The sequence below is a fragment of the Galeopterus variegatus genome, unplaced genomic scaffold (genome assembly GCF_000696425.1).
Source record: "Galeopterus variegatus unplaced genomic scaffold, G_variegatus-3.0.2 Scaffold93, whole genome shotgun sequence".
NCBI lineage: Eukaryota > Metazoa > Chordata > Mammalia > Dermoptera > Cynocephalidae > Galeopterus > Galeopterus variegatus.
In genome coordinates this window covers 108,643-135,230 of record NW_007726204.1, presented here as the reverse complement: position 1 = coordinate 135,230, position 26,588 = coordinate 108,643, and the positions used below count along the sequence as shown (strand labels likewise).

Genomic DNA, 26,588 nt, shown 5'->3' with positions numbered 1-26,588 from the left:
GGTCTCATTTCCCCCACCCTTCACCCCCCATCCCAGCCCAGGTACTCAAGAACCTCAGCTTGAGGCATAGAAGCAAAGGCCAAAGAGAATAGGCCAATAGGTTTCCCATGAAATGTAGCACAACAAAGATCAGAATCCTTTTTTTGGTGGTTTTTTTTTTTTTTTTTTTTTTTTTTCCAAAAAAAGCCCAGACCATTAAACAAGTGAAACTCCAACAAATAAGTCTTCTCCAACAGTGAGAAAACCTGTACAGTTACTCAAAGCTGATTCTGCCAGTGGGTCTGGGGACAGAAGTAGGTAGGGAGGGTGAAGTCATGGAGGAGGGCCTGGGGAGGGGGCTGGAGTGGGACAGGGTCAAGGTCCTGCCCATCAGAGTGGGGCCGCCTGCGTCCTGCACACTCTGCTGTCAGGTGGGGCAGAGGCAGCTCTTGCCTCCCTTTGCGTGTGGGAGGGTGTCCCTCACCACCTCCCAGTGCCAGGCAGAGTCACCTCACCCTGATAGGGAGTGAACAAGACGGGACCAGCTGGGGAGAGGTGAGGGGCCCATGAGAGGGACACCCTGCTGATTCCAAACGAGGTGGCCTGTCTATCCCACTTCCCGCAGCTAGTGGGAGAGGAACTAGAGAAGCCCTGGGAGTTTGAGGAGAATGAGCAAAGGCACAGAAACATGGAGGGGCCGGGGTGGGGGACTTGCATAGGTTGATGAGTGTGCAAGAGGTACATAAATAAACCTGACACCCCACCCAGCCCGGCTCTGGGAGAGGAGGTGGGGACCCAGAGGCAGGTCCCAGGGCCACCTACCCCCTGGCTTCTTTCCCCTCTCTGGGCTCAGAGTGGAGGGAGGTCCACAGACCAGGAGAGCAGGGGCAAGAAGGTCTGGGGAATGGGGTGATAGTGCAGGGAGGGTGGTGGTTTTATAATTTTTTTTTGGTTTTTTGTTTTTTCCCAACATTTTGTATCTTTAATAACATACACAATGGTTACCAGCCATATTCATAACAAAAGTTATTCATAAAATGTATCTAAAAATAACATTTTTTTTTTCCTTTTCGGTGTGAAAAGCTTGAGAATGTCCCAGTGAGAGTGGTGGGTTGAAGGGGATGAGGGGGTTAGAATAGGGGGACCCTGGCTTCCCCACAGTCTGAACTCCCAAACCACCTCCTTCCACCTGGGCCCCAGCACAACCCCTCATTAGAAACAGGGACCAGAGGGTCTGTCTGACTTGGGGTGGGATGAATCTCTGGGTTATGAGATAGTGTTCCACTTAAGTGAGGTCATGACAATAGGGGGTGGGGGAAAGGTTGAAAAGGGTGGGGGGCACCCCAAAACCAAACAATCCCCTTTCCCTTATTCCTTACCCCCAAGTCTTTCACAAACCAGACCTGGGAATGGAGAAGGGTGTGTGTTGGTGGGGAAGGGGACGTTAAGGCAACAGACTTCCTGACCTCACTGGCTGCCCTGGCTGTCCACCTTCAACCTCTGTGTCTGGGGAGCCAGGGCTGAGGGAAAATGGGTAAGAGCTAGGAGGTCTGGAGGAGGGGGCTCTGCCCTCTCCCCTCATGAAGTTCAGGCTCCCCCTGCCACTGTTTTGGCTCAGAGAGAGGCCTGGGGATTCTAAAAATGAGAGGGAATGATCAGAGAGAAAAACTGTTAAGAACTATATAAATATGTATCTTAAATAGACCTAAGAAATTAATTGTAGAGAACCTCTGATAAACAGGGCAAAAGGAGGTGAACAAGAGCAACGTGGCTCCTGTCCTTGGGGAATGATAGGAATGGGAAAGGGGAAGAAGGTGGAGAGGAGAGAAAGAAGTTCCTCTCCTTGCTCTCCTTCTCCCCAGCTCCTCTCAAATAACATTCTGGAGAGCAGGTTATCTACCCTGCTCATTTCTCCCCAAATGTCAAATGTTTCCGAGCAGGCTCCACAAGGTAGTAGTCAGTTTGTCTCTGGGGGAGTCTGCTCCTTCAGGGAGAGGCACGTGGTCAGCAGTCTGGAGGAGGCAGGGGTGGGATGGGTCCAGGTGGGGGATGAGGAAGAGAAGGAGAGGGGCAGGCAAGAAGGCCAGTCCCTGCCCCCTTTTTCCTGGTTGCCCCTACCTCCCCTGGCCTTAGCAGAGATCCCCTGATGGGCCTGGGAGTGAGCAAGGCGTGTGCCAATGTTAAACAAAAGTTAAAAGGATGAGAGAGTAGAAAAATATCAGAATGTATAGCTGAGCCAGCCCACCCTCTCACTGTTGTGGAGAAGCCCGTTGGGGGTTGGCCCCCGCCCGCCGCCCAGGGAGCCTATGGGTGCGCTGGACTGTGGGTCCCGTCAGATGGTGGAGGTTTTGTCTGTCCCATCTGTGATAAGAAAGGGAGGAAGGGAGGAAGATCAGGAGGTGGTGGGAGGCTCAAGAAAAGGCACTCAGATAGCCTGTCATCCCAGTCAGGCCCTCCCTGGAGTCTGGCCTCCCCGAGGGACCCCTCAGGATGATTCTGAGTTGCTCAGTTCAGAGGTGGAGACGCTGGGTAGGTGGGAGCTGGGTCAGGGAAAGAGGAAATGCTCACCACCCAAGGCGTGTTCTGTCATGCTCAGACACAGAGACTCCAGAGTGGGATTGATCTCCAGGTCAGGCCCAGGGACCGGGCAGTCTGGGTGGGAGAGAGAATGGAGGCAGTGAGGACTGAATGGACTGGGTGGAGAGGAGGGCAGGGAAGACAAAGAATGTTGGTAGGGAGAGGGGGAGGAACACTGACGGAGACTTCCGGGGGGAGAGGGAGAGGGAGGAAAAGGCAAGAGACAGAAACAAGAGCATGCACGACATGCACACACTTGGATGAAAGATAGGAAGATACTTCAAAAAGTTTGTGGTAAGACTTATTATCTTTCAACTGTATTTTTCCATGAACTTTTTGAAGTACCCTCATATGACTGGGCAGAGATGAAGGACAAAGGGACTGGGTGTATTATAAAGCAGGCAGAGGAGAGGATGGCAGGGGCACAGGTTTGGCAATGCGGAAAAAGCCTGATTTGCATCTGCAGAGGAAATGATGTGAATCTGAGGGAGCTTCCTGGAGGCCACACACAGGCTGTGACTATTCTGGACACGGATTGCACATTTCCCTGGGTAGCCCCAGGTTCCCTAATTGATGACCTGCTTTGTATTTGGTGCAAAAGCTAAATAAAAACCTGTCCGGTCCCCACTTGGACTTGTTCCTCTGGGCAGGATGCAATCCAAGCAGGTGGGAGAAAAGAGAACAGCAGCCATGGGGCTTATCTTCAAACCGCTTCTTAAAAGAGCCTCCTATTCCAGCATCTGGGAAACAAAGCACCTCCCTGGGCAGACATGACCCCACTTCACATGGCTTAAAACCCTTCCTGGGCTCCTCACTGCCATTGGGAGGATGTCTAAGCATTTTACCTGGAGTTAGAAGACCCTGTTCCCATCTCCAACCTCACTTCTTATCACCATCGCATCTGAACCCTGAGCTCAGGTTGTATTAGACCACCTGTCTTTCCTTTAAAAAAAAAAATTTTTTTTTAACTTCGGCAAGTCACCTTTATGTTTCAGATGGGTGACTGATACGATGGGAATAATGTCAGTGTCCTCACATGTACAATTGGGAAGATTCTGTCTGACAGAGCCTGGCACACAGCATACTGGAAAAAGAATGGTTATTTTTATTTTATTTTATTTTTTTTTTAAAGATGACCGGTAAGGGGATCTTAACCCTTGACTTGGTGTTGTCAGCACCACGCTCAGCCAGTGAGCGAACCGGCCATCCCTATATGGGATCCGAACCCGGGGTCTTGGTGTTATCAGCACTGCACTCTCCCGAGTGAGCCACGGGCCGGCCCCAAGAATGGTTATTTTTGCTCCTGTAGTTCATCCATCCGCTCATTCCACATCATTTACAGATGCCTACCATGTGCCAAACCCTGTGTTAGGATGAACATGATGGATGGAGTCCCCTGGTTTCCACAGATGGCACTCCACATAATCTCATAAATTAAGAATCCCTACTGATTTGGCAGTTTGTGACAAGAGGAGCTTAAGGTCACCTGCACATCTAAGACCTCTCCAGAGACAGCCCATTCCAGACCAGCTTTGTCCATCTCTGCAGCCCGAGTGCCCAGCACAGGGCAGAGGAGTCAACCCCCCATTTGTCAAGCTAGGCAGGGACCTGTGGCTAGCACATCTCTAATCTCCCTTTTGCCCGCTCAGCCCTACTTCTGACCTCCCATCTGCAGGATGATCTGTGAGCAGAGGTATATCCACTGGTTCCTGCGTGGTTACCTGGCCTCTGAAGGAATGCTGGTGGCTGATGGGTGGGTCTCCCCTCCACAGGAACCTCACACTTTGACTGTCCTATCCCCCCAACCTTTTCCAAATTGAATATTTAATGCTCCTATGAAGAGACAGTGGCAGAGACCAACCTGGACATTAAGATTATGACACAGGGAGGGAAAATGTGGAGATGATGTAGGTAAAGGATGAAAGAAGATTTAGAGAGAGAGAAAGACACAGAGGAAAGGCAGGACCCAAGAGATAAAATTGAAACAGAGGAGGAAAAAAACCCTCCCACGATGTGGGGAGATGGGTACAGAGTGGTGTGAAGTATGGGGAGAGGTGCTCATGCAGTCAGGAAGGGATAGTGGATATGAGACCCAGGAGAGAAGGGAAAGGCCAGCTGAGGGTGTTGGCAAGGCAGAGTCCTAAGGGTCAGGACCTTACCTGGAGGGAACATGAGAATGGCCTGGGGCGATGAGTGGACCGGGAGTGAGTGGGTGCGCTGCACGGAGCTGCGGCTCTGGCTGGGCATGCTGTTGCTGCCTCCAGGGTTGGCAAACCACAGGTTCTGCATAGGGCATGGAGAGAGAGAAAGTGGGGGGTGAGCAAGGAAGAGGCGCAGGAGTGGTGGAGCTAGCAAAGAAGCCCCGTCCCCTCTAAGCAGGACCCAGACACAGAGGTACAGACACACATGTCCCAGGTACTGCCACCCTAACCCCAGGAGTACCAGGACTTCTACTTCCAGCCAGCTCACCTGTCGGCCCTGGCCTCCAAGGCTGGGGCTGGTGAGGGCATGTCGAGGGGAGATGCCCCCAATGCCTGAGGGGCTCAGGAGGCTCATCCTGCCCGGTGGAAGGGCCCGGGGAGGCATTGGGAACTGCCGCTGGGTCCGCCGGGCCACTCCCATCCCCACAGAGCCAGCTATGGGGAGCGAATTGGAGCCAAATGCCCAGCTGTGAGAGAGAAGAAGGTAGGGTGTTAGCTTAGGTGGATGGGGCCTAACTGCCTACCCCTTCCTCACTTCCTCCCATAACCACAATGGATAGGACAGACACGAACCTGCTCTGAGCAAGGATTCCCTCACCAAGTCCCTACATCACACATTCTGTCTCCTCCTGTCCCAAGTGTACCCCCAGGATGAAGATGGGAAGTATACAAAGGTTTCCGCACTGTCCACCCAAAACAGTTCCCAAACTTTAATTCTTAAGGGAGACATTTCTGTTGTTTGTTTGGTATAAGAAGGGATTGATAACCCTCTGCATACAGGTACAGAGAAGGTACATGCAACAGACCTGCTCTCAGTACATGTTTTTTTTTGGTCAGCTCTACACTCTATTCTAGTGATAATACCACCCTGGTTTTCTTCTGGTAAAGTCTTCTCTGGGTGACTTGAGTCTTCACCCAGGAACTAAGTGAGTACAACCTGATTCCCAGCTCAGAACACAATCACCCTCTAAGCACTGACCTTCCAACCAGCAAGAACCTGGGGAGGGCAGGTCCCTGTACCCAGGCCACCAGCCTACCCTTTCTGCTGCCGGTAGTTCTGCATCTCTAGTGCAGCTTTGCGTGGGAATGTCCGGAGGAGCTTCAGCACTTGCTGTTTCCAGGACAGCAACCGCTTCTTCTGTGTCTCTGTGAAAGCCTAGAATAGGGGCACAGAGGGAGATGAAGCAGGGAGCGGTGTGCTCCTTGCAGACCTGTCTTTCATTCATTTGCTCAAATGTTTATCACTTGCCTGCTCTATGCCAGGCAATGCTGTGATGCAGAGGTGGCTGTGCTCACAGAGCTTACAGTTCAACTGAGGGAAGCTACACATGATAATAACTGTGATAAGTTATCCCTCTCCGTGAGGGAGACCAGGAGGCACGAGAAACCTGAACAAGTATGAGGGATTGGTGAAGGCACCCCCAAGGTACAAATGTTTGAACTGAGAGCTGAGGGGCAAGTCGGAAGGAGGAAGACTGTTTCTGAGAGAAGAAATATGTACAAAGGCTCTAAGAAGCCTTTGAACGCATCGCTGGTGAGATGAAAGGCTGGAAGGGCAGATAGATGCCAGGCTAGGCAGGACCCTGTTGGCCATGTAAGGAATATTGATCCTGTGAGTGATGGGGCAGGCTTTCCCTTCTTGGGAGCCCTGGAGAAGGCCTCACCTCATGAGTCAGGCACTTTTCGATGAGCTGGAGGTAACTGGTGATGTTCTCCTCGTCTGGTCGGGACACCAGCAGCTGGGTGCACACTGGGGGACATGTGAAAGAGCAGGTTAGCCCCCAGCATGCCCTCTGCCATGTTCCAGCCTCCCTGGTCCCAGCCAGCTGGTGCAGAAGGAGGAACAGGAGACTCAGGCTGGATGAGTACCAGCTACGTGCTAGGCATGGTACCTGGGTTATCAAGAGGATATGCAAAGCACCCACCACAGTACCTGGCACAAGGCAGATATGAAGTAGATAATACCTTTCTCATTTAACTCTTGTAACAATCTTGTCAATGTGGGCATTTTTAGCCTGAGGAACCTATGGCTAAGAGAGTTTGAGTCACTTGCTTCAGGTCACACAGCTAAAAATATCGGAATCCAAGTGTAAAGTCTGCTGTGTTATGCTGCTTTAGGAAAAGCTGAACCCATTATGAGCTTCACCATCCCCATCCCCTGGACTTTGGTCCCTCTAAGAGAATCAATGAATTCCCCTTATCTGTTCACCCTTTACTACATGTAGTTTCCACAGACACACCATCCCAACTTTAGCTCAGGCTAGAGGCTTTAAAGGTAAGCCACCATCAGCCCAGGGATGCCTGAGGACAGAGGCCTTGTTACCCTCAGTCTCAGCTACTCCCTGTAGTGCTCCAGTCTCCAAGGGGCTTTAAAAAATCCTGCTCCCACTGTCTAACTTGGACTTTATCCCTGATGCCTGGGTTCACTTGGCTTTCTGCCTCAGGATGTCCTGCCAGGTGCTGCTGGTCTCACCTTTGCCCATCACTCGTGTAAACTGGCTGGGGATGTCTCCGTCGGCGACGGGAGCTGGGGCTGGCTCACTGCCATCAGTGGGAGCTGGAGCTGGTGGAGGGGGATAGTTCTCCACAGTTGGAGGGTCCTTGGCCTCAGTGCCCTTGTCTGTGCCAGGGTGGGCTAGAGGAGGCTCAGCACCTGGCAGTGGTGGCTCCCCCCGGCTCCCATCCTTGGGAGTAGGGGTGGCAGCGGCGGCGGCCACAGTGGCCTGAAGTACACTGTAGGCTTTGATGGGGGTGATGATGATCTGCTGCAGCTCCTGCAGAGCGTTTCGCAGATTCCCGCCTTCCAGCACATCCTGGGTGGGGAGGACATGGGCTAGGGTCACATGCAGATACCCACAGCTAGGCACAGAGAATGTCTACACAAGTGGGGCCAGTCAGGGCTTGAAGAGGAGTGGGTGGGACCCTGGGTTCCAGCACATAGAGAAGGCAGGTAAGGACACCTCAAGCCCACACATATATAGGTATATAAGTGCACACACACATTCCTTTTTCCCCTGCAAGATGGAGTCCCATGGAACTCAGGAGAAGGTGGTCTAATGATGGGGCCTCAGGGACCCACCAAGGATGTAAGCAGATATTCAGACAAAGACACTGATAGGGAAGGGAAAAAACAGAAGGCAAGCGGCAGGGAAAGGGATAAAGGAATGCAAATGGAGGTAAACATGGAAGGAGAATTGAATCGGTGAGAAATAGTCCACTGGAAAGAGTGGATCATGCACAGAGAGACACCCTGCTTTACTAGAAAGACCAGTCTGAAACAGAAAAGTGACAAGGGAGAGAAGGGGTAGAATCAAAAGACAGAGAGATTCTGGAATCACAAACCAGACAGACCAGGAAGGGAGCCTCTTAGCCACAGGCAATTGAGCCCTTTGATGCCGACTTGCACATGGTCCCTGGAGCCTGGCTCCCTAGGGCTGGGGCCACCAGAGGTCAGACCTGAGAAGTGGGGAGGCCCAGAGGGGAGGTCGCTTGAGGAAGCTGATGGCAAGGCTGATCCAGAGCCTTTGGTCTGTTCCTACAACTGAGTGGCTGGTTGGCCTTGGAGATATGGATACCAGGTCCTCACCTTCTCTAAAGACTTGAGGACGCTCTGTCTCTCACGCAGCTTCTGGATGCTCAGGGCTATCTTGTGGCGGGCACCTTTGGTGACATTCTGTGATAAGGGCAGAAGCAGATAGAAGCTAGAAATGGGAGGTTGAGGTAGGGGGTGCCGCAATAAGGACCAAAGAGACAGAAGAGGCATGGACTGCAAGTGTAGTGCCAAAGTGGTGCTGCTCCCAACACCTCCCTCATGATCCCTTTGGCCTCACCTGAGACTCCAGGTGCTGCTCAGTCAGTGTCATCATCTCTTCGTAGCTCATCTGTGAGAAGAGAGCCGCGTACTTGTGCAAGCGGAGGCTCTTGAGCCATGAGGGCACGTCTGCGGGAAAGGAGGGAGAGTGAAAGGTCAGGGGTTTGGCCCTGGTGACCATGACAGAGGGAGGGTTGTGGGGAGGAAAGAGTCATAAACCACAGGCAGCCTTAAAAGCTACAGAAAATTGAGAGGAAGTGGGAGGAGCTACTTTTTCATCTGCCCAGTCAGACCCTTTCAGGTAGCCTTCCTTGGATAGGACATCTGACCCAAATGAGCTGCTCAGCTGGCTGTGTACTAGAGTGACCTCACTAATTTCTCTAAAGTCTTCCTGGAACCTCTGTTCTGTCAGTTACCTGTATCTTGGCTTCCTTGCCAGACTGGGTGTGTGAAGGCAGGGGCTCCACCCACATCAGACCAGGGCCTGTGAGGGTGAGCAGGGGGTCTCTGCTCGATCCTGACCCCTAAGGGCAGAAACTGTCTACTCCCCTGAGACCTGTCCCCTCCTCAGGAGGGTAGGCTGGTGGTGTCTACAAGATCCTTTCTGTCCTCTTAGCTCTGTAGAAGCCCCTGGAGAAGGGTCCTGGTGCTGCCCTCCACATTGTACCTTTCATGCCACTGCCGTCTTCCTGGAAAGTATTCCGGCTGGAGCCCTGCTCCTCTGTCTGCTCACTGCCAGAGGAGGCCACGCTACTCTGGGGTGAGAGGGGTGCATGGTCGGGCGTGGTGAAAGCAGCTCGGGCTCCGAGCTCCTCTGGACTCGGCCACTCACTGGGGGTCTGGGGGCTCGTAGGGATGAGTGACATGGAGCGCTTCAGTGGGCTAGGGTGGATTTGGCAGGGGAGACCTAGACAGAGGGTGAGAGAAATAACAGGTCAGGCTTGGGGATCTGACCACAACAGACCATGCCTGCTGGTCAGTGCCAGGATGGTAGCTCAGCCCCATAATCCTCCAAGGGGAGGGAACCCTGGGGTGTAAGGAGAACTGCCTATTAGATACAGGTCATTCTCTCACCCTCCAACCCCCCAACACCCAAACCATCGGCAAGCTGTCAGCTACTTCTCTGAACTTCCCCACTTTCTCTACCAGCACCCTGGTTCAAACCACCAGCATTCCTGGCTTGAATTATTACCACAGAATTCTCACTGGTTTCTTCCTTCTATTCTTGCTTCCTAGAGTCCATTCCCCTCACAGTAGCTACACTGATCCTTCTAAAAATCAGATCTGACCTAGTGGGTCCCCTGCATAAATCCCTATGGCTTCGATGCTGAGAACAAAATTCAAACTCTTCCACATGCCTAAAAGGCCATGCAGAACCTGACCCCTGTTTGTCTCTGACCTTTCAACTCCCACAACCCACCCCTAGGTTTACGTCTTTCTTGCCTTTGCCTCTTCCTGAATCCCCATTTGTTCCTGGAATGCTCAAGCTTGTTCTGGCCTCAGCAGAACTTTTGCATTTTTCTTTCCTTTTTTTTTTTTTTTTGGCGGCTGGTTGGTACGCAGATCCAAACCTGTGACCTTGGTGTTGTAAGATTGTACTCTAACCATCTGGGCTAACTGGCCAGCACTGCTCTTCTTATCCTCCTGAACTTAGCAGTTGGCTCCCCAAGTCTTATCTCAAGTGTCACCTCCTCTGAGGCCTACCCTGAACTCTCAATCTGAAGTCGCTGCCTCCCACCCACCCCCAATCCCAGTCACTATATCACATTACTGTCTTATCTTTCTTTCTTACAGCACCTATCACAAACTAAAATGATCTTATCTAGCTCTTTGTTTACTTGCTTATTAACTGTATCCACCTGCTAGAATAGTAGATCCATGACAGCAGGGACCTGTCCTGTCTTAAACATCATTATATCCTCAGTAATTACAGTGGGGCTTGGCCCAGAGGAGTTGTTTCATTAGTACTTGTAAATGAATGAATTACTGGAACTGCTCCCTCAAGATCCCTGTCACTAAGCCTTACCACCTCCCATTTCTTTTTATGGGGGTGGGGTGGGGAGGGGGTTGCTGGCCAGTACAGGGAACCCTGGACCCTGATATTATCAGCACCACACTCTAACCGAGCTAACCGGACAGCCCCGTTCCTGTTTAGTGAGGCCTGGTGGCTCAATGTGACCCCAGGCCCTCTTTCACAGGACTTTTCACATCCTCTGTCCATCTGAGGTAGGCAGAGGGATCCAATTTGATTTTTAACCACTCCCAGGACAAGGCAGGTTCCCACAAGCTCCTAGGCCATTAGCTATGCTTGTCCCTTTGCCTAGCTCACTGCTCTCCCACCCTTCTTTGCTAACTGCTTCTGCCTTCGTGTCTTGCTCAAGCATCCCCTCTGTGCTGCCTCAAGCCCAGTGCTTACTGCCCTCCTCACTAGTCTGACTCTTGCACTGGACTGTGGGCTTATGGACAGCAACCCAGCTCAATCACTTCTACGTCCCTGGGATCAGGCACAGCGCACTACAAACAAGAACCTTCCAGCAAAGTTTCATGAAGGAAAAAAGGGTGCTAAAGGGCCCTCTGGGTTTGACACAGGGAAACCAGAAGAACCCCAAATCAGTTTAGAGAAAAAGAAAAGGAAACAAAACCAAAAAGCCTCATCCTGGGTAGGTGAGAACATCAAGGCCCAGGGAATTAAAGCCCTTTGTCCCAGTTGCCACAGGGAGTTGGGAGACAGAGACAGGGAACACAGCCCGTTTCCAATGGAAAGGCTGGCGTTCCTGCCAGTGCTCTACTGACACCCAGCCCAGGAAGGAGGGCCAGCCTGCTGCAGACCCCAAAGCACCTTCCATTATCTGTAACAATACTGATGTTCCTGGCCAGGAAGTCATTTGACGGAGAGGGCAGTGTACTAAGGCCAGCCTCTGCTCCTGCCTAGGACCTCTGGGGTCCTCTATTCAGGGCTCCTTCCAAGCCTCTGGACTCACTTAGCCCCAGCTTCTGTCCCCCTTTGGGACTCAACAGAGGAAAATGGCATACTCTGGGTCCTAGGAGCCTGGGGAACCCTTAACACAGGACTTTTCACCTGTCTCAGAGCCTCTGGCTTCCTCCTTCCTCCCCTCTCAACCAAGAAGTGGGCAGGCAAAGGAGGCTGAGAGGGCAGGAAATTATCCTGATTGGAACGATCATGCAGTTCCTGAGGAGCCCTGCTTGGCCCCGCACTGGTGTGGATGCTGGCCACAGCATAAGAATTACAAAAACAGGAATGCCGGCTGGAGATCCAGGGCCTCGCATTCTCCAAGAAACCCTGTCTGTCCTTGGCAACACCCCAAACCTACCCTGCCTGCCCTTCACAGGCCAATCCTTGCTCCCCACTCACAAATATTTTAATGGTTTCCTGTTTCTTGCAAGTGCCTGAAATCCAAAAGCTTCATCCTATCCTTCAAGGTTCCCAGAATGTGGCCCTCACAATGAGGTCTGAGAGTCAAGTCAGATCTGAGTTCAAATCCTGATTCTGCCACCTCTTAACTATGTGATCTTAAGCAAGTCATTTCATTTGCCCTTTTGCCTCTATTTCCACATGAGGCCTTTAGGGTAAATATAATATCTGCTACTGCCATTACTAACTTAAATGCTTGCATTACTCTTTTAAATCCATCCCAGCCACACCTGTCTGCATATTCTTCCCTCCAATTGCTAACCTTGTGCCTTTAATTCATGCTGTGTCTTCTATGTGGAATGTCCAATTCCTTTTTCCCTTATGGTCCAAATCCTTATCTAACATGTTCAAGCTTGGTCCTTTAGTAGTTGCTGAAGTCCCAGTTATGGAGAAACAAGAAGATATAGGGAGGAAGAAATTTATGGGCACCGTGCATGGGTGACTCCTCCCTTTGATGAGGTTTGAGCATCTCCAGGGCAATCACTTTTAGGTAGAAGTAGTGTAGCACAGTTAAGAGTATGAGCTCTTGGGGCCAGCCCGTGGCTCACTTGGGAGAGCGTGTTGCTGACAACACCAAGTCAAGGGTTAGGATCCCCTTACCGGTCATCTTTTAAAAAAAAAAAGAGTATGAGCTCCGGAGCCAGACTGCCTGGATTTAAATTCTGGCTATACCCCTTTAGAGAAGAGACTTTTCTGAGACTCAACCAATTTATTTGTATGTATAAAGTTCTCAGAACAGCTCTTAGCAAGGACTAAGTACTCAGTATTTTTTAGCTAGAATTATTAATATATCCTCCCAACCTGGACCTAGGAACTGTGATGCTCCAAGACTGGAAAACAAGGTCCAAGAAACCTCAGATTGCTAAAGTTCCTTGGAAATGCCCTCCTACCCTGTCTCCCTAGGTTCTCACCAACACCGGGGATGGAGGCAGGTGAACCATCCTCCATATTAATTGGGGAAGAAACAGGCTCAAGGGGTAACTGATGTGCACCAGGTTCCAGCTGTGACAACTGGGTAACAGAGACCCAGGGTTCCCTCCACCCACTGGCACACATGACATTTCACTGCCACTCTCTCAGGAGTGGCAGTGCCTGCTTTAACCAGTGCCTGCTGAAGGGGGCTGACCACCCCAAGGTTAAGTCATGATCCCCTTATCTTGAGTCAGGTCATGCCACCTCACCATGCTTGGAAAAGCCATCCTCCCTTATCCTGTTCATTTCAACTAACATTTCAAAAAGTCACTAGGATACCAACTCATCGTGCTCAGGCCAGCCTCCGGTGCTTTTACTCAAGAGAGCCCTTTCAAGCCCACTGAATTGGCAGGACAGAGTAATGGTCAGAGGCAGGCTCTGGCATCAGACTGCCTGGGTCTGAACCTTGGCCAATTCTACCACTTGCTTTATGTGTATCTTGAATACATGTCACCTCTTTGAGTCCCAGTGTCCTCATCTGTCAAATGGGGCTAATGATATGGTTGTGATGGGGATTAAATGAGATCATATCTGAAAAGTACTCATAAAAAGAGTAACCAGTAATACTCAAATATGTTATTTACTATAACTAAGGCCTTATAGTGTGAGTTGTCTTATACAGACAGATTTATACACAGACTTCTCAGAAACAAGGCTGTAAATTGAGGCCAGATACAAAAATCTATGTCTAACCTGTAAGGGACCTCAGATGATAATGTCTCCCCTCCATCATGGGTCACAAGCATAATGCTCTCAGAGGCCAGACAGGTATCAGAAATGCTCAAAGGGGTGGGGCGGTCGGGGGACAGAGACAGACTGGGGCATGTGTGCAGCGTTTAACTGAATGGATGATATTCAGCTCCATATTATTGTTGCTACTGGGAATACAGGCCTTGAGCGGCCAGATCTTTTGGCTTTTCACGAGAAACTGAAAATCTGATTTTTTAGAGGAAAATTCCTGATTCCTTATAACACCAAATTTATTTAAAAACACAACAAAACAAAACCAAAGTATGAGTTCAATAAGACATGTCTGTAGATCAGATTCAGCTCTGGGAACACCAGTTCACAATATCTGCACTGCCTCATAAAGCTTAGGCTCAGAGAGGTTATGTGACTTGCCCAAGGCTGCACAGTGAGTGAAGACAAAACCTAGTCTGATCTTTTTCATGTAGGCATGCCCTACTGGGATCCCCTCCCCCTCACCTGTGTTTGCGTTGCTCCCAATACTGTTGATGGCAGGCGGCACTGAGCTGGATGGGTGGAAGGGCACATGTCCATTTTCCCGGGGTGGCTTGTCCTGCCAGCCTGGCCCTGCCTCCCCAGGGCCCAGCTCTGCAGGGCCTCCCCACTCATCCGAGCCCTGGCGCGAGTGGTAGGAAGGCTCTGGCCGCGTGCGGAAGCCACTAGCCAGCCGCTCTTCCAGGTGGCTCAGCCAGAGAGCCAGTGCGTTGCGGTCCTCCAATGTGGTGGCCGGGTGGATGAGGGCATAGGAGAGCAACTGGCGGCTCTCCTCGATGAAGGCATTGCTCTCGATCGAGTAGGCCAGCACTTTCTGCAGGAGCCTCATATACTCCGACTTGGCCTCCGTGTTGCCTGGCTGAAGCAGAGGCAGATGGGACAGTAGGAGGGACACCACCTTCTCTTTGGACTCCTGCTGCCACTGGCTGACAATAGCTACAGAGGGGATAAGAGGGAATGTCAGGAGAGAAGGGGTGGGAGAATCCTACAAATCCAAGAGAGCTGCCTATGGCCTACTCCCTCAGCTTCAATCTCTTCTCCCTTTTCCATTCATGACCCCTGACTTTGTTCCTCATGTAGGTGAGATCAAACACACTCACTCTGCTTCTAGAGTAATTTTTCCTGGTTCTATCAATCCTGTTCTCAAAAACCTGCAGTGGCTCCCAATCAGCCAAACCTGCTACTCTGGAATCTGAGCTCCTCCTGCTGTCCCCAGGCCTGCTCTTCTTGCTGTATCCCCTCATCTTTATCTTCATGGTCTCTATCCCCTTTCCCCTATCAAAACAGCCTCCTTCCTGATGGGAGAAGGCAGTAGAATATAGTAGTTAAATGCTCAGGCTGTGGAATCACATGGACTGGATTCCCCAGTGTACTAGCTGGATCTTGGGTAAGTCACTTTCAACCTCATCAAACACTGATTTCTTTATCTGCAAAACTCTGGAGATAATTATAGTACCCAATTCACAGTGTTGCTTTGAGATTCAATGAGATAATAAAAAAATGGAAAGTGAAAAAGTTGGTTAGAGTGCGGTTTTGCAACATTAAGGTCAAGGGTTTATATCCCAGTACCAGCCAGCCTCCAAAAAAAAAGAAATGGCAAGTGGCCTGGCATTTAGGACACACTTAGTAAATGCTTGCTGTTGTTTTTAACTGGTCTCTCTGCCTCTAGATTCTCTCCTCGAATCCATCCCATACATCCAGATGGATTTATCTTCCTAAATCACACGGGGATGTCATGTTCCTGACCAAGACTTTGGCAACCAATGGCAACCTGCACCAACAGACTCAAGTTCAAGAACTCCCAGCCCAACATTACCTTCGTTTCCAGGGTACTCCCTACCTCCTATTCCTCCAGATAAAGACTCAGCTCAGGACACTCCCAACTTCCCTGGGGCTCTCTCCACATTACATTCAACCAGGCTTCTACACTCAGGCTCAGATTCAAGGATTTAGCCTGCAACAACCTCTTTCCTTCCTATCCAAATTCTATGTCTTTTATAGACTATCTAAACCTACCCTCCTCCAGGAAGCCTCCCCTGAGTACTCCATGCCACAGTGATCCTAACCCATCATCTGAGGGCCTGAGTCTGTCCTGTGAAGGTGAGCCAAGTTTCCCCTCTTGACCCAGAAGGGAGCTCTCCAAGAATAAGGCCCCAGGCTGGCCACATAAAGAAAGCCTTGGGAAGGAATGGTTACAGGTCTGACTGTCCCCCTCAAAAACCTTGTTACCACTTCTGTGACTAGCTAAACAGAGTGGAGGATGGAGATAATGTTCACAGGGAAAAGGAGAGGAACAAAGATTACCAACACTTGAGAAAACAGATAATGATCAAGGGCCAAGGCCAACTGTGCCCTCACTCTTGGGCAACTGAGCCCACACCTGTAGCCAAGGTGACGATTTGCAAACACCTCACAAGGGAGTTCTGAGAGATGTGCTAATAATGGTGAGGTCCTGGAAAGGGGCAAAGATGTCTCTAGTCAGAGAGAGCTAGGACCCCAGAGGGACAGGTGATTAAAAAGAACAGACAGAAAAGTGGCTTACATCCCTTCTCCACCACTTATTGGCCATGTGACTCTGGGGAAGTGATCACTTCACTGAGCTTTACTTTCCCTATCTGTAATGTAGAGCTCAGAATCATTCCTAACTGACATGGCTGCAATGAATTAAGTGAGGCCATAACATAAAGTAAATCCTCAGTAAACATAAGCTACTTTTACTAATATCGTGGTTATTATAACTTACTGTGGCTTCTTCCTTTCAAATACACACAGATTCTAAAGGAACTAACCTCCCAGCCCAGGAAACAGAGAGGCTATGAATAGGCATACAGAAGAACAGTTCTCAGAAATTTAGGCATCTGTGGGTCTTTCAACCCAAGTTCTTCAGGCCTTAAGATTCCAAGGACCTCTGGTCTCCACTTCCCACACTGCAGGACAGACACCTGGCCACTTGCATAAAAACTTAAGAAAATGCCCCTTTTGTACTCTTCTTTTAATGACCTGCTTGGAAGTCTGTGGCCTGGAATTCTCATACCCTTCTAATTCTGCTTAATTTGTAGCCCTAAGAAAATGAATCCTACACAACTCCCAACTCTTGGTTATGTAAACTGCAATTTTTTTTTTTTTTTTTTTTTTAAGATGACTGGTAAGGGGATCTTAACCCTTGACTTGGTGTTGTCAGCACCACACTCTCCCAAGTGAGCTAACTGGCTATCCCTATATAGGGATCTGAACCTGTGGCCTTGGTGTTATCAGCACTATACTCTCCCAAGTGAGCCATGGGCTGGCCCTAAACTGCACTTTTTGGCCTGGGCTTCTCTGCTCCAAGCCTCCTTAGAGAACCCCTGTTAAAGTGTTCAGGAATTCATTTGTTCAAAGCCATCAATTCATGTTATGGCCACAGAACTGGCCAAAACTAGTAACAGAACTAACAATACTAATAGTACTAGTACTACTACTAACAACGATAGTAATAATGGATAGCATTTACTTAGCATTTACTATGCACCAAACACTATGCTAAGAATGTGACTGTTTTTCATCCCCGCCTCAACCCTGTTTTAGCATTTCCACCTTGCAGATGAGAAAACAAATTTGGGAAGGTGAAGTCATCTTCCCCAGGTGACAGAACTAGTAAATGACAGAACCGAGACCTGTTTAAGACCAGGTCTGTCTGCCTCCAGAAATGAGAGAACTTTTACCCACAACCTTCTCTCCCTCCAATGCCAAGTGTCCTTCTTTCCCTTCCCTGGCTTTCCAGATTCCCCTTCAGTGTCTACCACTCAAAGCTAGGAAACTAATCCCCTCCATTTGTATTCAATTGAACCAGTTCCCCATGACCACAAAGCTGTCCCTCAGGCTATCTCCATATCTAAGATCTTTCCAAGGTGGGACAGGCCTTCCTGAAGTCAGGGAGCCTTCCACCCACATCTGGCACTGGATCCCTTAGTAAGGACTTCTCCAGTACCCCCTTTCCTTGACTTAGTCCCTTAGTTTCTAGTTCTTGATGAGAAATACAAAGAAATATAGTGATTAACATTAGGGACAGAAAGTCAAGGACTTGCATCCTAGGTATGTCATGTAGTTACCTGGGCAATATGCATCCTCCTTTGTAAAATAGGGATTATGGGGCTGTAGAGATTATAGGGCTGCTGAGATGGAGGAAATGCATGTAAAGGATCTGACACAGTTTGTCCACAGTCAGCACTCAGTACATGGCTCAGTGTTGGGTGTTTCTCCCTTTACTGGCAGTCAGCCTGCCCCTTCAGCCCTACCCTGACATTCTCAATTGCTGTTGTTTAGGCCTTGCAGGGTAGCCAGAGGCATCTGGGACAGAGAGAAGCCTTGTCTAGTCCCTCCCCCACCTCAGAGTATTGCCAGGACCCCAGGGATAAGGGACACAGCTTCTCCTCTGGTACTGCCAGGGGATGTGACAGAATAGCCCCAAGGACTGGGCTCAATGAAGGACGTTGTTGTACTGCTGAGAGAGGGAAGAGTGGTTTTGGACAAATGGAGGCTGACCCTGAGGAAATGTGTGTTTGTGTGTCTGTGGAGTGGTGGTGGTGGGGAGGGCGGGCCTCCCATGACTGGGAAGCATCAGTGAGTACTGGAACTGGTCCAAGGAATTTGTGCAGCCTCCGGCCCCTTGGGGTGAGCCCAGCTGGGGTTGCAGATGATGGGTGGGGATGGAACTTCTAGTTTCCTGCCCAGATCAGAAAACTCTGGCCCGGAGATGAGGAACAGCAGGGGCCCAATGAATACCTACACAATTGAACCCAGATGGTCCCCCTGGAAGGTAGTGGTGTCTATGTATATATAATGCACCCCCAGGATCCCCTCTCTCTAGGACCCTCCCCACCAACCTCAGGTCATCCAGTCTCAGGTTCTAGCACAGTACACTGAGTAAGAGTACAAGTTCAGCAGACAAATGTGCCTGGGTCCAAAATCCAGCTCTGCCTCCGCAACCTAGGTCAATGTAATTGTGGGCTAGTCCTTTAACCTCTCTGAGCCTTGGTCTCCTCTTCTGTGAAATAGGGGTTGTAAAAGCACCTACATCACAGGGTTGTTGTAAAGACTCAACGAGACAATCGTGTAAAGTGCCTGGCATGTGGTAAGTGCTCAATATATTTGAACTATTATTGTTGTTGCTCCTGGTTGAAGATCTAGAGCCTGTGCTGTTTCAAGGCTAGGGGGAGTCAATGTAGGAGAGTACATCTGGGCCTCCCCGCTAAGATTCCCAACAGGGGTGGGGAATTTCACACATTTATTTACCAAACATAGACACAGCTCTGGTTCCTTGGAGCTAGAGGCACAACTAGCAATGATGAAATTCTGGAGGTGGGCAGATGGGGGAGGGGGCTGGGGAATGCCATGACGCCAATGGCTGCTTCTTACCATGCTGCAAACCTGTATTCTGCAGACATGGAGAGGATGAGGGAGACTGTATGAGTGCCCTCCTTGGCCACAGTGGCAATAGAGACAGGGCTGGCCAGGTGACCAGAGCTAAGTAGGTCATGACCCTGGGTCCTGGCAAATCACAAGAGCCAAATATATCTTCAAGACTGCCATAAGAGCAAATCTATTTTTTTTTTTTTAAAGATGACTGGTAAGGGGATCTTAACCCTTGACTTGGTATTGTCAGCACCATGCTCAGCTTGTGAGCGAACCGGCCATCCCTATATAGGATCCGAACCCTTGGCCTTGGTGTTATCAGCACCACGCTCTCCCAAGTGAGCCATGGGCTGGCTCAGAGCAAATCCATTTTTATGCGCTGGGCTGGTGCAACAATTTTGGCAGCCTCAGGCCCAGTCAGAGGGGCCTGGGTTTGGCTCCAAACATGCTCCTCTCTGCCTCATCCAAGCTCACACAGACATGGGGAAGGGCTGGAGGGGGGCTCACATTTCTGTTTGATGAACTGTCAGTAGAGCCTGAAAGGGGAGGGTGGAGGCACCAGGGCTGAGCTCTGGTGACTCACATGCCATGGCCCCCTCCTGACCTCAGTTTCCCCACCCAGATTCAGTGAGCCAGAGAGGGAAGGGCTTAAACCTGCTGGATGTGGGGACTGACTCAGAGGACAGGAGGTGGGAAGAAATGCAGGAAATGTGGCCCAGGAAGCTCCAGGACCAGGGAGGGAAGGGGAAATTGGCTCCCCTGGCCCTAGTCTCTTCTCTCCTGTCCATGGGAACACCCTTTGGGTCCAAGTCAGCATCAGGGGAAAGGAGAGGGCCAGGATTGCTGTTATAATTCTAAACAGACAGGAAAGTAAAGATAGCACTGGGAGAAGGAATAGGGATGATAAGGGGAAACTGGGGCCTCTCCTTCCCTGTTCAGAGACCCTTGGAGTATTGCTTTTTTGTTCCTGGGTGTTGCCTCAGGTTCTGCTTCCATGAAACTAATGTTGGCTACGTGAGTTGGAGGACTTCCATACACCCTCCCAGCTGCTTGAGAGGAAGAGATAGCCCGTGCCAGAGCTCCCTTCCACAGCTGTAAGCCCTCACTCCCCACTTGCAGTAGGTCATATGACAGTACCTTCACCACCTTTCTGGGCCCACTCAGAATCAGCGTCAGCACTGAGGTTTTCTACTGGGTACACACAAGAGTCAACCAGGGAGCTTTAAATCTTTGAGGACAGGACCTAGAAAGTTATTTTTAGAAAGCCCCTGGGGGATTCTGACACTAAGCCAGGATCAGGACACACTTGCCTAGGTCAATTCCTCTGTGTTCCCTGACCTGAGATGGAGACAGGCATGTGGGCAGCTGTGACCCAAACCCAACCCCAGGGTCTCCCTAGAGAACTGGAGGAAGTAGCAGGTTTGGTTGGGACATACAAATAAAACCCCAAAAAATGCAGGGGATGTGCCTCACTGTTCAGCCCTCCTGGTTTGAAGAAATCTGAAAAGCTGAAGAAAGGCTTCAGATCCTGTAATGGGTAGCTCTTAAATGTGGAATGGTGAACCAACTGAACTCAAGATTAGGTTTGTGGGGTAAGTGTGCATCTTTTGAGGGAGGAGGAGCAGATTTTCTTGAGGGGTCCATCCCATTAAATACTAAGAACTGTTGCTCTAGAAGAATGTGCTGGGCACCCAAAGAATGAAAAGCAGTATGCTTAGCCGTGGCTCTGCTTTCTTTGGTACATTATTTCAGAGCCCAAGAGGTACCTGGAAAGTACCTAGAACAACCCCCTCACTATCCAGATGGGGATCCTCAGGCCCCAGATGGGTAGGACTGGCCCAGGTCACAAGAAGTGTTAGTTGCAGAGCTAGATCTGAACTCTGGGTATCCTGATCTTGGTCTTGTGCCCCATGACAAATGAATCATCTGGCAGAACATCATCTCTCACACCGCCTGGTCATCAGAACTATGTGGTACTAGTTCCAAGGCCCATCTCAGGATTCTGATTTAGTGGGTAAGGGGAGGAGAGGGCCAGCAATCTGGAGTTTAACAGTCACCCCCCTATCTTCCAGGTAATTCTGAGGATGATACAAATTTGGGAAACACAAGGGAATGGGGAGGCAATAATAAACAGAGGAGAAGAAACAGTGAGAGGAGGTACAGTCCTTGCCACGAGGCAGGTCTTGAGGCCCAGAAAGTAGCTTCTTCCTTTACAAATTAGGTGTGAGGGTGTGGGATGTTCTACTTGAGGGTGGGAGTAAGACAGAAGACACTGGCTTCCTTAGTCTTGCAGGCCTTGTCTAGTAGGAAAGAAGCATTCAAGGCCCTATAGAATTTACCTTTGTTATCACTTCTCTCTCAAGCCATACTTCGCTCCAATCCTGGCAGGCTTCCTGGTGACTATGGAACACAATATGGCCCTCCTTCTCATCCTCACTCTAAGTTTTCCTTACCTTTCCACCCATCTAAGTACCAGCCTGTTATATTCTCACCATCTGACATGAGGCTGTAGATAAAGACCTTGATTCGTATATTCACTCATCATTCAGTTTATTCTGCAGCAGTTCTCAACCCTGCTTGGTCATTATCCCCAATATCCCAATGCAAAACGTCTGGGATGGGCCTCAGTTTCTTTGGGTAATGTGGAGCATGTCTTTCAAGGTCAAAGTGGTGAGAACAAATATTTTAAATGCACATACCTCCAAACTAGCAGTTCCTCAGAATTTTAGAAATTTATTCTAGAGATGCTTAAAGGGTACCCATTACAGCACTGTTCGTAAGAGCAAAACCAGATATATAGTGAGGTAGAGCCTAAAGGCAAATTTGAGCTCTACCTCTGACCAACAGTGTCACCCAGGGCAAGTCACTTAACTTCTCCAGACCTCAGTCTCCTTATCTGTAAAACAGGGGAACAGGTGTTATAACACCATGTGTTCTGATTCCCGTACTGGCCAGATGCCAAAAACGACAACAAAACCCAAAAAAACAAACAAAAAAAGAACAAACCAGGAGAATAATAGGACCTACCCTACAGAATTATTGTGAAGTTAAATGAGTAATAAAGGTAAAGCACTGCTTGGTACTTCGTAGGGCTCTATAAATGTGACCTATTCTTCTTATGCAGCCATTAACAAGGTATATATGTATGTGCTGAATATGGAATGATCTTCAAATTATATTGGCAAGTGAAAAAAGCAAATTGGCCAATATGCATGATGTTTGGCCATATGTGTTACAACAATAAAAACGATGACAAAGCTGGAAGGAGACGTATGTGGTTCATACATGCACAGAATTCATCTCATAAAACAAATAAGAAATTGCGAACATGGAGTCTAGAAGGGAGATCTTACTTTTCACCTTTTGTATGGTTTGATTTTATTACAAGTTCTGAAAACAAAAGCAAAAACTAAAAATGCTCTAATAAATAAATAGCAACAAGCACTACTGGTGATTCTGCTATACAGCTAAGACTGGCAGCCAGTAGTTATTCCACTGCCTGCTCAGGGTGAAGTGCTGGGGACATACAACAAAGGTGTGTAAGATTCTAGCCTGTACCAAACAGCCTGCACTCTGGGGGGCAGAGCAATACCATGAACGGAACTCCCACCCCTGGTGCTAGAGCAGAGAGGAGCCCTCCATGGTGGGTTGGGTGGCAAAGGTGAGAAATGGATGGGCTCTGAGCCTGCTGGAGCTGAGCTGGGTTCTTACTGCTTTTTATCTGCCAAACTAGGAATTAAGTGGATGTGACTCCTGGCCTGATTAACCATCCTCTCCTACAACCATGGAGCTTCTGTGACTTGTACATAAAAACTCAGTAAAATAAAGATGACTATTGTTAAGGCACCTGGGCACGGGGAGTTGAAGGAGGCCAGGCAGCTCTGTGGCTCCCCAAATCCCAATCCTAGCAGTCCATGTTGGTTTCCTCACCTGCAAAATGGGGATAATAATAGCAACTATCTCATGGAGTTGTTGTGAGAACTAAATGGGTTACTGACAATAAAAACAATTGATGGTTGTTGAGTGTTTACTACATGCCAGGCAACGTTCTAAGGGCTACTCGTGTGTTAACTCACTGAATCCTTCACAACTACCCTACAAGGCAGATATACAATAGTCTCCCCTTATCCCTCTTATCTTGAATGTTTCCAAGGCCCCAAGTGGATGCCTGAAACCATAGATAGTACCAAACCTTATATACACTATGTTTTTTCCTATACATTCACCCCTATGACAAAGTTTAATTTATAAATTAGGCATAGTAAGAGATTAACAAGAAAATATACTGTAATAAAAGTTATGTGAATGCGTGCTCTTTCTCCCTCTCAAAATATCTTACTTTTCTGCACTCACCTATTTTCAGACCTCAGCTGATTGAAGGTAACTGAAACTGGAAAGTGAAACCATGGACAAAGAGGGACTACTGTAATTATCATCTTGATTTTTTTTTTTTTTTTAAAAGGATGACCGGTAAGGGGATCTTAACCCTTGACTTGGTGTTGTCAGCACCACGCTCAGCCAGTGAGCGAACCGGCCATCCCTATATGGGATCCGAACCCGGGGCCTTGGTGTTATCAGCACCGCACTCTACCGAGTGAGCCACGGGCCGGCCCTATCATCTTGATTTTAAGATGAGGAAACCAAGGCACAGAGAGATTACTTGGTTACATGGCAGTGATAGACAGTATGACTCAAAAAAAAATCCTAGACAGTATGACTCAAAAGCCACCAAAGAACACTGCTTTCAAAGTTAATATACAAGTAAAGACAGTACTTGTCTTGTTGTAAGGGCTCAATATCAACTATTATAGGGAAGAAGGTAGAAAAAGTTAGGGTAACTAATTTGGACAAACTCTGCACAGAGCCCTGGATCCCCTTCCAGCTAGCTTTCAGGTATCCACTACTCTCCCTCTTCTCCACCCTCCATCTCTCCCACCTGTCACCAGGGTCAACAGCTCCACCCAGCCCTGTGGAGGCCCAGAAAGTAAGAATGGCTTTAGCAGTGGCCTTTGAGATGGTTCTCTGGCCCAATCCCTGACAGGAGCCCTAGGGATAGATTCTAAAGCCTGGATCACCCATCCCAGTGCCAACCTCACAGAAGAGAGTGCCTCTCCACTGACTGCTTTAGGGAACTGATATGTAAGACTATACCTATAGTCAAAACTCTCTTGAAATTCCCTCCTAGCTCTGATGTCCTGGAGCTTAAGAAATGAATTGTTGCTTATCTTCCATCCCCCTTTCATAGGTAGTGACTTTGGTCTGTTCCTTTCAGCTCCCCACACAAGCCACCTACATGATCTTTCTTCTGTTATTGTAGTTTCCATTTCACATTGCCCTCCCCAAGGAGTCCCCCATTTCAGGCCAAAGGATATCTGGCCACACAGCCCCAGGAGACCCACTATGATGACTTGAGAGATCTGGGGCTCCCCGCCCACCAACAAGCCTAGAACCCACATTTTTTAGCACCACTGTTAGGTTGGTCTCTTCAGCCATCTGACATCTGTTCCAGATCTCCCTCCTGCTGTACTCCCATCTCTAGGGGTAAAGACTCACCAGCACTGTTGGCCTCTGACTCCAACAAGTGGATGTCATTGCAGTCCGCCAGTGAGTGCTCCAGGCAGAGCTGCAGGAAGCGGGCCTGTGTACGGGTGATCCGCTTCAGAAGTGACAGCAGGGCCACTGTCTGCTCACACTCATTCCAGCCCTTGAACCAGCCAGCAAGGATGCCCACCTGGTCTCGGAACATCATGGTGCCAGGCCTGGGGCCAGGGTGGGGGGGACGGCGGTGGCAAGGGCCAGCGCCGTCACATGGTCTCGGCTCTGGGCTCCTGTTACCTCTCCCTTGAGGGCCAGGGCTTAAGAATGTTCCCTGGCGTGGTGGCAATAGGTGGTGGGGGGAGGAGGAAGCCTGCTCACATCGGGGGAGGTCTTGGTCCAGCCACACCTCTCCAGACTCCTGGAAAAGAGAGCAAAGAGGTCATATAAAATGAAGGGGCTTAAGCTGGCATGGTGAGTATGTGTTGAGGGGGACATGGAGGTCTCATGCCGCTTTCTTTCAGGTTATTTGCTCTGCTGAGCTCCGGGGAGAAAGATGAAGCCAACACCAGATACTAAACTGACTTTCCCCCCCAATCTCCAGATCCAGATAAAAGGCTTGATTAGAACTCAGGGACCCATTTCAGAGACCAAGGAAAAGATGCTGCCCCACACACCTAGCTGGCATAGGACCAAAAGAAGTGGATTTAAAGCAGAGAATAAGTTGGAAAGATTTTTCAGAATTGGGAAACAGAAGAGACTGTGCATTTTTTTAAAATTTAATTTAATTTTATCAACATACGATGTAGTTGATTTTCATGTCCCTTAACCGAATCCTCCCTCTCTCCAAGACTGTGCATTATGGGTAAAGATCTGAATTAACAGAGATCTGGCTCAAGGTGATGTGACTAAGCAGACAAGTGACCAAGCACATCCCTTGATCTTGCTGGTCTCTGGCCAGCTCCTCTGAGAGCTGGACAGTAACTGCTCACCTGCTGAAAGAACCCTAAGGGCTCTGTAACTTACTTCAAGCTAAGACCCACAGTGCTAGGTAGGGGGTGGATGGCAGGGTGGTGACCCTGGTTGAGATCTCGGGTATGCAGATAGCTACCTGATCAGTAACTAAATGGGTACCTATCAGCTCTTAGGCATGGGCATAGACAGAAGCTTTTTCAAAGATCACCAACAAGCTGAGCGGATCTCACCCCCTCCAACCCAGCTCTCCCATTCTAGAAAAGGTACAGCTCTGATCTCTAAGATTCTACCTATCTCTACTCTGGGGTAAATCCCTCCCAGCCCTCTTTTTCATTCCCCTGAAGGGTGCTCCAGACCCAAGACCTCTGGATTGGGAAAGTCTCCTTGGCTTCCAGAGATACCAGCCTGTCATCCAGACTCCTGGGAGCCAAGAGAATGCCAGTGGAAAGGGACAGATCAAAAGTCAAAAACTCCCAAATTTCTCTTAGGCAGGAACTACATAGGAGCTGTTTCAATAGGGCAAACAACAGGCCTATTGGTTAGCTGGTTAATTTCTGGACACTGCTCTGAAGGCTTTTTCTAACTGCCTCAAGCTCCAAGTCTCTACTCAACATTTCCCCCATCTATCTCTCATGTAACCAGTGCCCTTGGCTCTATCCCCCTCTGGCTGCCAAAAGACTGAGGTTCCCTGGACTGAGAACTTAATACAAAGATCCATTGAATCTGGCAGGCTCAGGTATAAGGGAGCTACTTCAATCTCCCTGAACTTCCATGTCCCTGCTGAGGAGGGCTGTGAGGTACATCTGAAAATGGCTGTAACTTCCCTTGCGGATCCCCTGTGGGACCCCTAAACAGAGCAAACTGGCCTGGCTGTCAATCTCTTTGAATGTAAGAAGCAGGGAAAGGTGTGAGGGAAAAAGAAACCTTGCTCCAAGTTAAACAGGCCTCCCAGTAATCTTTTTAAAGGGGAAAT

The 26,588-nt window shown here is 49.3% G+C and overlaps 1 protein-coding gene across 3 annotated transcripts; it reads right to left on the bottom strand.

Moving 5' to 3' along the window:
- Positions 1 to 138: 138 nt before the first annotated feature.
- Positions 139 to 24,998, bottom strand: SAMD4B (sterile alpha motif domain containing 4B). Of its 3 annotated transcripts, none has more exons than XM_008582091.1 (12): positions 24,659 to 24,998; positions 14,180 to 14,650; positions 9,236 to 9,475; positions 8,588 to 8,697; positions 8,344 to 8,430; positions 7,231 to 7,570; positions 6,422 to 6,507; positions 5,795 to 5,913; positions 5,026 to 5,224; positions 4,716 to 4,839; positions 2,548 to 2,631; positions 139 to 2,340 (listed from the first exon to the last, which is right to left on the bottom strand). In XM_008582091.1, the coding sequence occupies exons 1-12, from the start codon at positions 24,852 to 24,854 to the stop codon at positions 2,312 to 2,314; spliced, it is 2,085 nt and encodes a 694-aa protein (XP_008580313.1). In that variant the 5' UTR covers positions 24,855 to 24,998; the 3' UTR covers positions 139 to 2,311. The 3 variants fall into 3 exon arrangements, with proteins under 3 accessions (XP_008580313.1, XP_008580319.1, XP_008580327.1); XM_008582097.1 differs by having other exon boundaries at positions 139 to 1,991; XM_008582105.1 differs by lacking the exon at positions 14,180 to 14,650 and having other exon boundaries at positions 24,659 to 24,997.
- Between the last annotated feature and the right edge of the window lie 1,590 nt (positions 24,999 to 26,588).